The following is a 15,780-nucleotide window of genomic DNA, read 5'->3' as shown; positions in this document are numbered from 1 at the left end:
CACTACAGATACACTTTTCTCACTGTTAGACATGAAATCAGACTAAACCTTTCCTCTTTTAGGTCAATTAGGATTACCAAAATTATTTCTATTTGCTAAATGCCAGAATAATGAGAGGAGGATTTTTAAAGACTTTTACATACTTTTCATTAGTATCATCATCTGAGTTTTCTCAAATTGTTTATTCTGGCTTTTAACAAATATAAATAATTTTGTGAATCCTAATTGACCTAAAACAGGAAAAGTTTAGTCTGATTTCATGTCAGACAGAGAGAAAAAAGTGCATGTGTCTTTTTTATACTGTATGTGAACTTCTGGTTTCAAATGTGAGTTGCGAAATGAAGTTGTGTGTTTCACTTTTAGACCACAGACTTTTGTTTTACTGGTGACTGAGCTAAACCTATGCACTCACTTCTCTGACTAAATTATTTAGACAAACATATAAACTGTCAAACTTTAACTTTTTTCCTACGCAGACAGAGCGTTCCAAACGCACCAGACAATCCAAATGTCTTTTAAGCATGACACACACTGGGTGTACAAATATTACTTTAAACGTGTCGTACAGCCTGTTCACTTTTACTCTTTGACCTTCCCCTCTCCCACTTAAAGAAATGTAATTAAAGGAACCGTGTGTAAGATTTTAAATTTCATAAAACTGACACACTTGACCTGTGTCTCCAGATACAAGGTAAACATGTTCAACTGGAATATAGCTTTTACTGAACATTACAATGCTGATTTATTCTTTGTTACAAAAACATTGGACATGATGTTCCATATTTATGTTATAATTTGCTGTTTTGGTTCCAATCAGAAAGCAGAATGAGCCTGACACGAGTCTCCCATTTGGGTTGTTTCAGTTCTTAAATCCAGTTGGTTTAAGCATTAAAGTCTGATCTGAATCTTCAAAAACCTAAACCCCAGCAGCTGCAGTGTATCATCACAGTGCATAAGACATTTTATGATAAAACCTGCTGTAAATATAAATTATAGTTTAACACCAAAGTTGATGACATCACTTTAAGGAGAATTCCATCCAAAGGTTAGGCACAGTTTTATTTTTTTCTCTCCATACTGCTTCAACAAAATTAAGATGTTTTCCTTTCATTTTAATTGTCAAATAAGACTTTGTGTGTACATTACATTACAGTTTTATACACAAACTATACTGTGAGAGTTCTATGGTTTACACTTCTGCATTTGTTTGTGAAATGTGCTATATAAATAAAGTGGATTGGATTGGATAGACTTGGCACCTCTTCGTTGGTGCACAGATCAGACAGGCGTCTTGTCAGGTTTCACCAATCAGACGAGCATCTGCTGTGTCATAACATCATCCCTTTAGTAGTTCTTGGCCTATTTAATTTGGTTTTAGACAGACTGGAATATCATGTGTTTGTCTTGACATGTCTGAGTCTCATTGTCGTCACATGACCTCAGTACAATAAAGAACCATAGCAGTGGTTATACAAAATATTTAATCACAGTTTATCCTAACACTACCTAGAAAGTCAGGAAAAAGTAGGAATATTTTAATTTTGTAGATTCTTGTTTTAATAATGGGCCTGTAAAAACAATCCCTTTTGTAAATTTACCTTTTTTGACCTTTTACCTAATGGGACTTCCTCCTTGTGCCCCTGGCTGGGAAACACTGTAATTTTAGACAGAGGGCAGAGGCATAAATCCATGGGAGATCCACTGTTTTTGCAAGAAATATTCAAACTATAAACCACAAGTTGAAGATGTTGAATCTTACCATTCATTGTTTGTAATTGGCCCCACAAAAGTGCCATATTAATGTTATAGTCTAAAGCCATTTCATCTGAAAACAATAATGTTTTTGGGGTTGAATAATGGCACCATTTTTTGAAGGTATGATGAAAAAAAGTTACATTTGTTTATTTAGCAAAACTTTGTTTATTTAGCAAAGGATGAAGTTCAAATCTGTCAGCTGGACAAATTGTTGTAGGAGTGAAAATGTCCTACATCAATTTGTCCAGTTGACAGATTTGAACTTCGTCTTTTGCTCTAGATCAGACCTGATGACTGGGATTACACAGAAATCTTTGTTTATTTAGGCTGATATTAGCTGCAAAGACAAACTTAGTGCCATTTTTAAATTTTTTTTTTATTTAATGTGCGTAGATACATTTGCAAACAGCAATTCTACCACAGATACCTCCAGCTCAATTTTAAAATGCACATGGCATGTATATATAAGATTTCCCCTTTTTAATAACTTTGGTTAAGTTTTCTATTATGGGAGAGTGGGGGTCATAGCCAATTCTAACTATTATTTTGTATTTATTTATTTATAGATTTATTTATTAATTTTTTCAGCTGGAGTCAGATGGAGGAGCAGTGGCTTTTATTTATGCACAAAAACATCGTCCTAAGCCCACTCAAACCAAAACAGAGAAACAAGAAAGAAAAAGAAATATTTCATAGTCAAAATTGCGTTTCCATTGACAAATTGAATAGCACTTTTTAAAAACATTATTATCATTAAATTTTTATTGATTTATTTTGAATAGCAGTTGTTTTTATTTTATTTTATTTTTTTATTTATATATAATTATTTTTTAAAACAGTAATTATATTGTTTATTTGTATTATTTTATTTATTTTAATTATTTAAATAAACGTATTTTATTATTATTTTGTATTTATTTTTAATTATTTTTAATTAATGTATTTATTTTAACAGCCCTCGCGCCTATAGGACGCTGTGACGTCACCTGGCTCCACGCGCAGCCTCTCGTTCTTCCGCTCGCCTCAGTTGAAGTTTGTCCCTCCGCGCTCTCCGTCGGTTGCTCAGCGAAAACGCGAAGCCCGTGACGCTGCTGACAGTTTAGTGCCGCTGGCTCGAAAATGGAGAGCGACACCACTATCCGGAGAATAAAACCTTTGGGGACCAATAATTATTTCGCCCAGGAAACCAGCGCGTCCCCAGACAGATACGAGGATAATGGCTTCAGCGCAGACCCAAAGAGAAAGCCTGAAGTCAGCTTGTACTTACTGCGGGAAGGGCTCGCGGCTTCCCTGGTGTCCGTGTTTATTTTAGTGTTGTGGGGACTTGTTCATTTGTCGTTACAGCAGCTTGTCATCGGGAAATCAAGCGGCGAGTTTAACGCAGTGAGAGCCAGGTAAGCTTCAAGGTTACTCACATTTTTATGACTTGAGACTAAAGGGAGAGTAGCTCCGTCTAACCTTTCCTCTACTTTACCAAGAGACCCGCCTAGAAACCAACGGACAGCGTCTCCTCCAGAGAGGTAAAGCACAGGTGTGAGGCTGTGAGTCCCAGCTGGCCCCTCAGAGCCTGTGCGAGACATTAGAGAACTGATACAGACCCAGAAAGCATCTCCAAACAGCCATAATACAGTTTACAGTCACGCAAAGTGGTCTTTAATTCTTTTGCAATGACCGAGAGCTCTTTAAAATGGTTTGATTTGTCTATATTTGCCCTAGAACTGTGGTTAAACAAGTCAACTGGACAGAGAGATGTTTTTAAGCGCCTTCACAGATGTTGGCACAAACCAGGGGCACGCCAGACATTTTTGTTTGCAGAGGCTAAGATCTTCAATGTGGGGGCTGTTTTAGAGAGAGAGACTGGAGGTGATGCTGAGTCTTTCTCTTTGTTTCTGTGGGACAAAGACTATGACTTCAGCCTTGTCTGAGTTTATCTGGAGAAAGTTGTTTTTCCTCCACACACTGATCTGTTGATGCAGTGAATCCACTGGTCCAGATTCACCTGCTGCAGTGAGACATAGATCTGACTCGTCTGCAGAGTTGTGTGTGACACATTATTGTTGTGTATTAACTGGCCTAACAGCAGCATGTAGAGACTGAACAACAGGGGTCCCAGGATTGACCCCTGGGGCACCCCACGGGTCATGAACATTTTATCTGAGACACATTTTCCAATTTCAACAAAGTACTCCCTGTTTTGTTGCTAGGAATTGGACCAGTTTAGCGCTGTACTAATGCTTTACTGTTTTAAATGTAGATAACCCCTGTAGTGATTTATGAAAGCTAATATGGATTTTTAAATATTGTAGTCTCATTTTGAACACATTTTGAACATTTAAACAATTGTTGTTGAGCTACGGGGGTGCATCATGGGACATTCTTGGGAATAAACATTTGGAAACAACAATATTATAATGTGACTGAACGCGTATGACCCATGTGTCAAAATATGAAAATAAAAAGCCTGATTCATTATGATGTGAGAGTTTTATTTTATTTTATTTATCTTTATTTATATAGCGGGACCCAATGCCAGCACTTGGACTCTCTTTTTCATGGGCGCCCTGTTTAAAATACAATACAAACAGAAAAAAACAAATATGCAAGTCAATAAAAAACATTAAAAACAGGAGCAGGCCTGCGTATAAAAGCCTGTTACCAGATTATTAAATTGAGATTGTGTCACCAATGCATTTAGTTTTGCTTTTCCTTGAAGTGTTTTCCATTTCTGTGAAGCAGAACAGCTCAAAGCCTGTTTCTTTTCTCAGTTTTGGTGCGGCTCGTCCTTACCCTTATGCAGTCATGTGATCTGGTATTAAATGTTCTATCAAGTTTGCAATCGGAACAGCACCGTCTTATCTTTGTCTTGTTTCCAATGTAGGCAGCACCTCGAGCGGATCACCAGCGTCGGACCGAGGCCGACAGGAAGCCCTGAAAATGAAGTTCTCACAGTGGGATATTTGTTGGAGCAGATCGAAAAAATCCGCGAAGAGACGGCAGCGGGCCCTCAGCAGCTCACCGTGGATATACAGCGGCCCACCGGCTCTTTCTCTATAGACTTTCTCGGGGGCTTTACCAGCTTCTACGACCGTGTCACTAACATCGCTGTGCGCCTGGAACCAAAAGGAGGGAGCCAGCTTCTGATGCTGGCGAACTGTCACTTTGATACAGTGGCTAATAGTCCAGGTATAAACATTTCTGCACTTTTTAACTCTCTACTTTGTCTTCTGATGCTGACCTGCTACATAATATGTTTTTTAGACTATTACAAAGTTGCAAAGGACTCAGACTTTTTCACAATATCTTGGTACATTTATCACACCATTTGAAAAAGGCAGTAGTTGCATATCTTGTTATCGTAGTGTTATCTGTTGTTTATGTATTTTGGTACCCCTTAGCGGCTGCGGGTGTAAATAAAAGCCTTGCAGTGGTAGATGGAGACGTGCACATCTGATAAAAAGCTCCGACTACGTGCTGGGTCCAAAGACAAAACGGCAGGAAAAAAGATCCGCACAAATGTTAGTTGGAAATAAGATTGGCAGTTGTGTACATAAGCTTTCCTGTCACGTGACTGGTCAGGTGACTTGAGTTTGTATAAAACAGGTGTGAAACTGAATCCTTTGTGTCTGAAGAAAAGCTTGACCCTGAAACGTCACATTGTGGTGCTATTAAAATGCTCCAAAATTGAAATCATCCAAAGAACTGCAGGATCTTTTGTTCTTTTTTCTTTTAATAGAGAATATTATGGATGAGCAGGGTCGTCAACTGAAAATTGGAGGTCCGGGGCAATAAGCCTTATACGGGCCCCCTGTTGTATTAATTAATAGGAAGAGAGTCCAATTCTGGGCCCCCTAAGACCCTGTGACCCTGGACAACAGACCCCTTTGTCCCCCTGTTGTCTCCCCTGTGGATAAGTGTTTTTTTCCTGCACATTTTGAGGCAGTAAGGGCGATTATCTTTGAGGCAATTATCACGATTATATAAAATGTCCCACGAACGATTATTGTCAACCTTTTTTTTTTATCACGATAAATTATAATATTGTTTATTTTCCCATCTCTACTGTAAATAAAAGGCCTCTTTACACAATTAACTTGTTTTTCACGCATATATTTGATAAACTAAGTGAAAGACCAAGGCTACGATGTCCAAATGTCCAACTTTAAATAACACACGATTATGACATTGGACCATTTAAACACTGCATTTTATTTAGTTAATTTCTCTAGTAGCTGTTCTAATAATCAGATACTTAATCGTGTGGTTGTTTCTTGCTTTCTGGACTCATTTATAACGTACTGTATCACGTTTAAACAGCCAGTGGGACAATACATCTGGAGGAAAGAGGTGTGGATCAGGAAACATGTTTGTGCGCTGCCTGCGGCGTTTTGAATCTGAGGAATTCTAAACATTAAAAAAAAAACACGGAGAAAAGATTCTACAAACCAGTACGTGCGCAGTCAGAATATATAGATGAACATTTAGGAGTTTTACATCACATTCTCAGAGGTTAAAGGGGTTTCGTTAAGCTGCACAAACCCAGACGCTCAACACGGCCCCAACCAAAAAAAAAAATTGGAATCCATTAAGCCGTAGCACATGATGTCTCTGTATTCTTTCTGCCGTCACATGCGCCGTATTGGAGCCACGTCACAATGTATTCAGATGGGTCTTAACATTCCTCAAATTCTTCCGTCCAAATGTGCCACTGTTCATTGGCGGAATCACGCGACGAGACGACAGAGATGCAATTAGGCACAATGGCTGCATGGTTTCAGAATTAAGTTCCGTTTGAGTAAACACGCAAATTGCCAATCGTTTAATATTTGTGTAATCTCTGCGTCTTTTCAGGTGCCAGCGATGATGCAGTGAGTTGTGCTGTGATGTTGGAAGTCCTGCATTCTTTAGCCAACCTCTCAACGCCTCTGCATCACGGAGTTATTTTTTTATTTAACGGGGCGGAGGAAAATATTCTGCAGGTAACGTAAAAGGACAAGCCCGCAGCTGGATGTGTGTGAGTCTTTATTGTCTTTATTTCATCGGCTCCCTGTTTCTTTCAGGCCAGTCATGGTTTTATAACTCAGCATCCGTGGGCCAAACAGGTCAGAGCTTTTATTAACCTGGAGGCTGCCGGTGTCGGGGGCAAAGAAGTCGTTTTTCAGACAGGTACTCGCATCAACTCCATAGACTGTTTATATAAATGGACAGAGCTAACCTGTTAGCCGCCGCGTTACAAACAGGAAGTGAACATGTGTGCACTTCCTGCTCCATCGACTCTGGCTCCAATTCATTTTACATTATAAAACTGTGTCCTCTCTCTGTCTCTGCTGCTTCAGACTCGTCATTTTGGTCTTAAATGTTCGTATTAATCTGCTCTACACGATCCTGGGGTTTTTATTTCACTGTTGCGTCTGTAAATCTGTAAATTTTGGGTCGTCCAGGCCACAATGCAAATTTTTAGAAGAAGAAGAACAATTTAGAATGTTTTTAAAAGTTTAGAATCTTCAGCGAATGTCCTCATGTGTGACATAATTTTCCTCAGAAACTACATCGTGTAAAAAGATAATTATTTGTTTTTACTCATCGGGTCCAATCAGCTCAAATAACAAAGAGAAATTAATAAAACCGTGAGAGTTTGGGTCTTGGGAGGTTAATAACAGACAAATTGGACGTCTTGTTTTCCCGACGTTGCTCCTGTTAGCGTTAGCAACAGGTTTGATTGACAGCGTTGCTAAGCTCCCACTCCCTGCTAAACCGGCGGTGCGGGCGGGAAGGGGCGTTACCTTCAAAAGCGTCGCTCCTGATTTGCTCTTTGGTTGCTATGATACTCGCAGTGGGAACTTGTCTACAAATTAGCCGCTATAACTGCTCTAGCCTTGATGAGCTTCATTTGGAACTGAACGTTGTGGGGACGTCGCACTCACTCAGTCCATTTTTTTAAATACAGTTTATGGTTTACTCCACTCTAAGTTGGAATGACGTAAGTGGTAGTGGTCTCTGGTTAATTGTACTGTAATATTCCTTGGTTATAGGAGGGAAAACGGTTTAATTGTCCTAAAAGAAAATTAAATCTACATATTTTCTTACACATTTCATTAATATTCTGCCGGTTCTCTCATGTAAAGGTCCTGAAAACCCGTGGCTCGTCCAGGCTTACGTTAACGCAGCCAAACATCCCTTTGCTTCAGTCGTGGGACAGGAAGTTTTCCAAAGTGGCATCATTCCTTCTGACACAGACTTCCGCATTTATCGGGACTTTGGTAACATCCCAGGTTTGGACAAACTTTTGCACTTTTATCTGTAAGAATTCGCAGTTTACAGCCTGGATTATAACTCGTTTTTCTTTCTTATAGGTATCGACCTGGCTTTTATTGAGAACGGGTTCATTTATCACACAAAGTACGACACGGCTGACAGGATTCTGACAGACTCCATCCAGAGAGCGGGTGAGTCCAGCCACGCATCTTAAATATCATCAGATCTGCTTCACATCACTGGGTTTTCTGTCATCTCCAAACACAAGTAAATGCATTTTGGTGCACGCATTTCCCCACCCGATGATTGCATTTGCCCGTCTTTGTGCGGTCTGTCTGTCGCAGTGAGGAAAGGACCGTAGATGCAAACACAGATATACACTAGGCCAACGCTTTAGCCTTTTATTTACTGCCTCCCCTGCACTGGATTTTGCTTTACTTTGCAGAGAATTGGGGCTGTCAGCACTAAAACACCAGACAGTTGGCTTTTTCTCCTCTGGGCGAATACTGTACTTCCCTCTCCAATTTTGTGTTCGTTTTACCTCGCTGTGAAAGGCATGAATTATTAGGGGAAGTAGCAGGTATTTTTAGTAGAAGCAAGACTAGACTAAAGAGGCATTTGAGAGCGACCTTATAACTTTACAACACGACAAAAAAAACAACACAGAATTATTAAGATTTTCCATGAAATGTCTGTTTCTCTCTCTCTCCTCCTCGTCTCTCTTTCTCTCCTTTTTTCAGTCCTCCACAGTAATAACCCACCAGGCGGAAGAACAAAAGAGCTTTGTCTCATGACCTTGTGTGCGCCGCCGCTGCTACTAAGTGCGAAACAGCAAAGACAAAACGCTTTAGGCCACACCTGCTCATTAAATATTTAGGAGCAAAAGTTTAGCCGCCGCTCGGTAGGAACTGTCACACGCGACGGTTAAAATGATTTAGTTTATTTTAATGATTAGGGAAGTAAACAATATTATAATTTGTCGTGATAAACAGGCTCGACAATGATCGTTTGTGGGATCGTCTTATATAATTGTGATAATCATCGACAAAGATAATCGCTGTTGTATTAGCAGAATGTGCAGAAAAAAACGACTTATCCAGACAAAAAGGTCTTTTATCCAGGGGTTTAGGGGCCCAGAATTGGACTCTCTGCAGTTTAATTTGTATTAGAAGGTTCCCATGTGTGACTTCTTGCCCCAAGCCCCCCAAATTTCTGTGGACGGCCCTGCTCATCCAGAAAATTCTCTGTTAAAGCGCAGTTGTTTCCACTGATGACAAAGTACAAACTAAAACAGTTATTTAAACATGGGACCTGTTTATAAGATTAAAAAGTGTAATTATTCTTACTCAGAACATTTTAAACTGTCAGGAACTTTAATCATTATCGTGATATTATCGTTAATCGTAATTATTTTGACTATGATAATCGTGACACTAAATTTCAGTGTCGTCCAGGTCTGATCCAGAGTAAAAGAAAAAATCTGTCACTGGACAAAAAGTTGTAGGAGTGAAGACGTTTGGCTGCTCGTCCAACTTTTTGCTAATGCTTTTCCTCCTGATATAGATAATTTCCTCTGATTTTGATTAGATTTTTGGAGAGATTTTAGTTAAAATAAAAGAGGATCTGGAGCAGGGATCTCAAACTCAAATCATCTGGGGGCCGCAGGAGGCAGAGTCTCGTTAAAATCTTCTCAAACATCATCGCTGTTTTCAACATACTCAGCGGAATATCCCAATTCTTATGGATTTTATGGATATACATCATTATTTGTTGAATCTTTTGTGACGGGAGGACACAGCGCGAGTGACAGGAACATGGTAACGCCACACTAACATTAAACTTTCATATTGTCCTGCGGGCCGCAAAATATGCTCTCGCGGGCTGCAATTGGCCCCTGGACAGCGAGTTAGACAACCCTGATCTAGAGTCAATAATGAGGCAAGAAAATGATCAGTCAAATATGCTCCTGAACTCTAATATTACCTTGGAGGAAGAAAAAAACGCTCGGAAGACCATGGGAGTAGAAAAAAATAATAGATATAAGTCTTCACTCCTACAACTTTTACAGATTTCAGTTACAGATTTCAGTTTTTCTTATTTTAATGATGCTTTTTCTCCGTTTCTAGGCGACAACATCCTGGCGGTTCTCAAGTACCTGGTCATGTCGGAGAAACTGGCCGATGCCTCCGAGTATCGTCACGGTAACATGGTGTTTTTTGACCTGCTGGGCGTGGTCGTCGTGGCTTATCCCGCTCGTGTCGGCACTATTCTTAACTACATGGTCGCCGCGGCTACGTTCGTTTACCTGGCAAAGAAGGCGTCACTGCCCGGGAATGCAGGTACGCCGCTCCGAATCATAACACCTTTGTTTTATTTTGGTGAATTGTTTGAGTAAATAGAGCAGTCGCGTGACGCCGGACGTCCTCTCCGCAGGTGGCCGTTATGTTCGGGATCTGGCGTGTGCCACCGGCGTCGCCATCCTGAGCTGGTTCGTCACGTTGTTGTCCGTGCTCATCGTGGCTCTTCTCATCACTCTGTTGGGTCGCTCCATGTTCTGGTACAACCATTTTTACGCCTGCGTGTGTCTGTACGGCGCTGCGACCACCGGCAAGATGGTTTTTATTCACACACTGGCCAAAAACCTGTATTACGGGGTGAGTTTGTGCTGGAAATGCATTTATATTTCTACGACAATATTATTATTTTGGCGTTGAAACTGTTGAGATCCATTGAAGACTAAGCGCACGTTCCTTCCTGTGTTTTGTCGGTGCAGGGTGTGCGTCTGGTGGAGCTGGGGGACCTGTACTTTGATGTGAGTTTACTGCTGTGGTGCTGTGGGTTGGTGTGGCTCACTCATCAGGGGCTGTGCTCTGCCTACGTGCCCATGCTCATGGTCGCTTTCCCCCTGGCCACGAGGCTGCTGCTGGCCAAAGAGTTTAAGCATAAAGGTAATCACACTTCTATCCTTATTGTGATGAAGCGGTGTGTTTAAATATGCTTCTGTAATTCCATCTTTTTTTTTTATTGTTCCAGGAGCGTCTGCGAAATACTGCGTGCTTTATCTGCTGGGTTTAGCGCTGCCGTACGTCCACTTCATGTTCCTCCTGTGGGTCGTGTTTGAGATCTTCACACCTATAATGGGTCGCAGTGGCACTGAGCTCCCCCCTGAAATCGTCCTGGCCACGTTAGTCACACTGGCAACCATCTTCCTTTCCTCTTATTTCGTAAGTTCCAGCAGCGTCTGCGTTAAACCCTGAGACCTGCTTGTTTCACTCATGAATCCTGTTTTCTGCCTCAGCTTCATTTTATTTACCTCGTCCGAAGCACAAAGTGGATCCTGGCTGGACTGGGCTCTATTTTTCTTGTGATGTTCCTGTTGGTCTCGTCGGGTTTGTTCTTCCCGTATTCAGGCCGCGCAGACAGTCCAAGACCTAAGAGAGTTTTTATTCAGGTAAAAAATCCAAACACTTTTGCGCACTTTAATCAAATTGTGTTTATACAGTGTTGTTTTTTTTTCCTCTTGTGTTTAATGAAGCACACGACCAGGACTTTTCACAATCTTCAAGGACAAGTGGAAAGTCAGGATTCCGGTCTTTGGATCAACAGCTTTGATTTCACAGCTGTTCAGCACATTTCTCCTCACATCCCAGAGATCAACGACACCGTTCGAACTCACTGCAGAGAAGACCGGCCGTTTTGTGGATACCCGTGGTTCCTCCCCGTGAAGTTCCTCAGCAAGTCGGTCACAAGTCTCCTCCATAAATTGAACTGTTCTTTCATGCAACTGCTTGAATAAATGTTGAACTTCTAGGAAAAACTGGTACCTTCCTGCTTCAGAAGTGATGCCGAGTTCGCCTTTGGAGTTCAGCCTGCTGTCCAAAGAAGAGACGAGCTGGGGAACGGTCAAGATGACGTTCCGTGCCAAAGGTCTGGGCTCCTGAATGTCATTAGAATTTTGATTTTGAGTACAGTGGTCTTTACTTTTTTACAGTTTTTCTCTACATTTTTGTCTGTAAAACCCCTCACCACACACTTTATACACTTTTCTCACACAGGCGTTAACATTTTCTCACATTTCTCTCTCGTTTAAACTCAAAGTTCAAACCTTCGTCGATTTTAAAATTAAGCTCAGTTTTACAGAACGAAACCATGTTATTTTCCTCCTTGAAGATTCATTTATTCCGTGATGTCGCCCCCTACAGCCGCGGAGCTTCTACCTTCAGCGTGTCCAGAAGTCCAACTTTTTCTGCGACGGTTAGCTTCTTCCTCGACCTTTTGGGTGCGACCGTAGGCGTCTTTGTCGGTGCAGAACGTTTCATCGACATTGTGGGTTTTGTCGGGGAGAAAACAAATTGCAAACGTACAGCACTTCAGAGTCACACTGAGATCCAACGTTTATGTAAATTTGTCTGAACACATTCTGTACTGGACAGGAGACACGGCACGGAGGAGACTGATGGACAATGGTCTACAGTCCAACAGCCAATCAGGACGCACGACACAATGGTCTACAGTCCAACAGCCAATCAGGACGCACGACACAATGGTCTACAGTCCAACAGCCAATCAGGACGCACGACACAATGGTCTACAGTCCAACAGCCAATCAGGACGCACAACACAATGCACGTTCATACGCTGTAAAAAAGCATCGAAAATGGCGAAACCGTGAAAGTTGAACCGCGATATAGCGAGAGACCACTGTGTACTTGTAGTTCTTTCTTTCTTCACTCTTCTGACGAGTATTATCCAGTCAGCGTCTGAAAACCTGCTCATTTGTTTGTGCACAGGTCCCAGTCACATGTCTTTGTACCTGATGCCCCATCGTGGAGCCAGTCTGTCCACCTGGTCGTTTGGAGATGGGACGCCTCAGTACGATCTCAGCGGAGAGTATTTTGTGTTCTACTCTCATGGCGTTGATGCTCCTGCTTGGACGTTCTGGTTTGAAATACAGGTAAAAATAAATGTACTTTTGATTATGACTTCAGAGGAGCGCGATTAAGATCATGAGGTTATAGCACAAGCGAAATAAAATCTATCAACTGGAGAAAAAAGCCAAACGTCTTCACTCCTACGACGTTTTGTCCAGTTGACAGATTTGATTTCTCTTTTACGATGGATCAGACCTGGACGACTGAGAAATCACACGGACGTCACGAGTTTATGTTTTTAAAATGACTTTCTCTTTAGCCCCCGAAGGATCCAGACCCCTTAGGACCAGAAGGGATGATCTCCGTGGCCATTTCTTCTCACTATTTCTTCGGTAAAGATCAGAGGACTGCTCAGCTCCAAGAAATGCTCAACAGATTTCCCGACTGGTCTTTCCCGTCGTCTTGGGTCAGCACGTACGACATGTACAGATACTGAGGCCGCCGCGGGACGAGAAGTCGAGGTGCTTTAGACTCACGAATATCAAGTCCGGGCCTTGTCACTAAACACACACGCTCTCTCCTGTGAGGTCGAGAGGGAGACCACCACCACTGTGTCCGCAGGCTGGTATTAGCTCACAAACAGGAAGAGACACGCCTGTGGTCAGGAGCGGTCACAGAGCAGCTCACGGACAAACTGCTCCACCGGCCACTGTGGTCACGTGCTCGCTCCTGGATCGGCAGAGAGAGGAGTTACGTTTTTTACTTGATCTGTTGTGCCTTTATTTTAATCACCTCATTGCACTTGGTTCACTCTCAACCACTGGCTCGATCTGATTCTGTGTTAACACTCTTCCTTAACGATCACGCGGCTGCCTGTCTTTCGTGTTTTTTTACTTGTAACGAGGGAAACGCCTCCTGTTACTTTATGCCAACACATATTACGTTTTGTTTGTGCGATGTTGCTCGTTACCATTCCTCATTACAGCTGATTTGTAGCTTTCTGTACTTTACCTCTCACATTTCTATGAGGAATGCTAATAATCAGCACTAAACTGTGAAAGAAGCGTAAAATAACTGTCTTAAAATCTTGTCATAGAAATGTATTTATTTTCTAATGTCTTAATTTGCTGACGACTTTGGGTGAAAACGGTTGAGGTGCAGTCTGCAGCTTTTGTGTCGAGGTTCGCCCCGTTTAAACGCTTCGCCTGGAACGTTTCACAGTCCGGCGTTAAAGTTCCAGACGATTTATTCAGTTAGACCTTTAAAATGGCCGAGGGGAGACGAGCAGGTGGCGTAACCTCCGATAGGAAAGTTACATAGTGCACCTTGTTAAGTTTGAAGCTGGCTTTTTCTTTTAAAGGTGATGGGAAACTTCCAAGGACAGGGATGTTGTAACTGACCTGTTTTGTTTTTGTGGTTCCTGAGCTGCTGAGGTGTGAAGAGAAACACGTAACATTACTCCTCATGAATGTCATCCACTTCTTCACGCAGAGAAACGCAGCATCACTGTAAGAGGATAGGACTATTTTTATAAACTTGAGAGGCTTCTTAACCATCTCCTACTACCGCATCAGAATGACTGCAGATGAATTAAAACGTGGGAGATATTTAATATATCGTTTTATTTATGATGTTAAAGTCTAACCTCCAGCCTGTAAAAGGTTTTGATGCAGATTTACCTGCAGTTTGCTCGGTGCTTGGTCTTTATTATTTTTTCTTTGCTGCTGTTGTGATCTGCTTTTTACAGAAACATGAAACATTTCTGATATTCTCGATCAGGGGAATCGTCCGTTTTGCCTCTTGATCTTGACTGATCTTTAGGAACCACTGGCTTCACCTCTTCTGTTCAGTCCAGAGGTTTTTATCTGAACCAGTGGAATTCGTTACACTCCACTATTGTTGTCTCTTCCAACACAAATGTTATTCAGTAATTATTATTTCAGGTCTCGGGAGTTTGCACTTTGGAAACCACCTGATTGTCCACCATGTTTCACTTTGTTCTAAATGTTGCCTGTCGATTTTAACTTCAAACTGAAATGGCCTTAACGTCTTCCCAAAGAACCACAAACACTGATGCTCGAGCGGCAAAGCACTGTACTTTTTATGTGGAAACTGATTATCCTGTGCAAATATTAAAGATGTTCAAGTATTGTAACGTAGATCACAGAACCTGATGCGTTCAGTCAGCTGACCACCCCCCTACGTCAGGGACCTTTCCACTATTTCAAATCTCCTGAAAGTTTTATTTTGTCACAAACTGTAATTGTAATAGTCTAGTTTCATTGGATAATGGATAAAAGGCATGTTTACCAAAAAAAGAAAAGATATGCAAACATGATATTTGCTGTAGAGATTTTTTACATAAATAAAATGGTCGTTTGTCTTTGGGAGAAATCCTTTTTAACAGAGATTTAAAGAAAGAGTCGATATGTGATGAGAACATGTTCAGAATCACGTTTGAAGGAGTTAAACGTGGGGAGACCATCGCTGCTGCTTCATGCTGATGTGCTGTAGTCTGTGATAAACTGATGCTGCTAAAAGTTTAACTGAACCACTGGTGATTTTGACCCCGAGACCAGTCGAGTCTGAAGTTTCAGCTCGTGGACGTAGCTCTGACACAGGTAGCAGTGAAAATACTCATTTCCTCCCCACTCATTTTATTTTCTTAAATGTTTGTCATGTAAAAATGCCTTCTGTAACTTTTTTGATAGACTCATTTTCAGATGTTTCTCACGTGTTTATTTTGGGACGTTTGATCTGATGGTGACTGGGACGCTGGGGCTTGTTACAGGGTATCCATGTGATTGACTGGAATGATTATGCAAAAGCTTTTATTATTAGCACTTCTACAGCTATTAAAATGATGAAAACACTTTGTTTGTTTTACATGCACAAAACATTC

At 41.3% G+C, this 15,780-nt stretch overlaps 1 protein-coding gene across 1 annotated transcript; it reads left to right on the top strand.

Moving 5' to 3' along the window:
* Window positions 1–2,782: 2,782 nt before the first annotated feature.
* LOC117392262 (endoplasmic reticulum metallopeptidase 1) lies at window positions 2,783–15,753 on the top strand. Its single transcript, XM_033990303.2, has 15 exons — window positions 2,783–3,149; window positions 4,634–4,938; window positions 6,604–6,731; window positions 6,813–6,918; window positions 7,878–8,024; window positions 8,106–8,198; window positions 10,134–10,346; window positions 10,441–10,661; window positions 10,781–10,955; window positions 11,041–11,231; window positions 11,306–11,458; window positions 11,543–11,745; window positions 11,819–11,934; window positions 12,798–12,961; window positions 13,198–15,753. The coding sequence occupies exons 1-15, from the start codon at window positions 2,875–2,877 to the stop codon at window positions 13,372–13,374; spliced, it is 2,667 nt and encodes an 888-aa protein (XP_033846194.1). The 5' UTR covers window positions 2,783–2,874; the 3' UTR covers window positions 13,375–15,753.
* Window positions 15,754–15,780: the final 27 nt, after the last annotated feature.

This window comes from Periophthalmus magnuspinnatus, chromosome 23, assembly GCF_009829125.3.
Source record: "Periophthalmus magnuspinnatus isolate fPerMag1 chromosome 23, fPerMag1.2.pri, whole genome shotgun sequence".
NCBI classification, from domain to species: domain Eukaryota; kingdom Metazoa; phylum Chordata; class Actinopteri; order Gobiiformes; family Gobiidae; genus Periophthalmus; species Periophthalmus magnuspinnatus.
The sequence above is the reverse complement of the archived record's forward strand: the minus strand, read 5'-3'. Positions and strand labels throughout refer to the sequence as shown.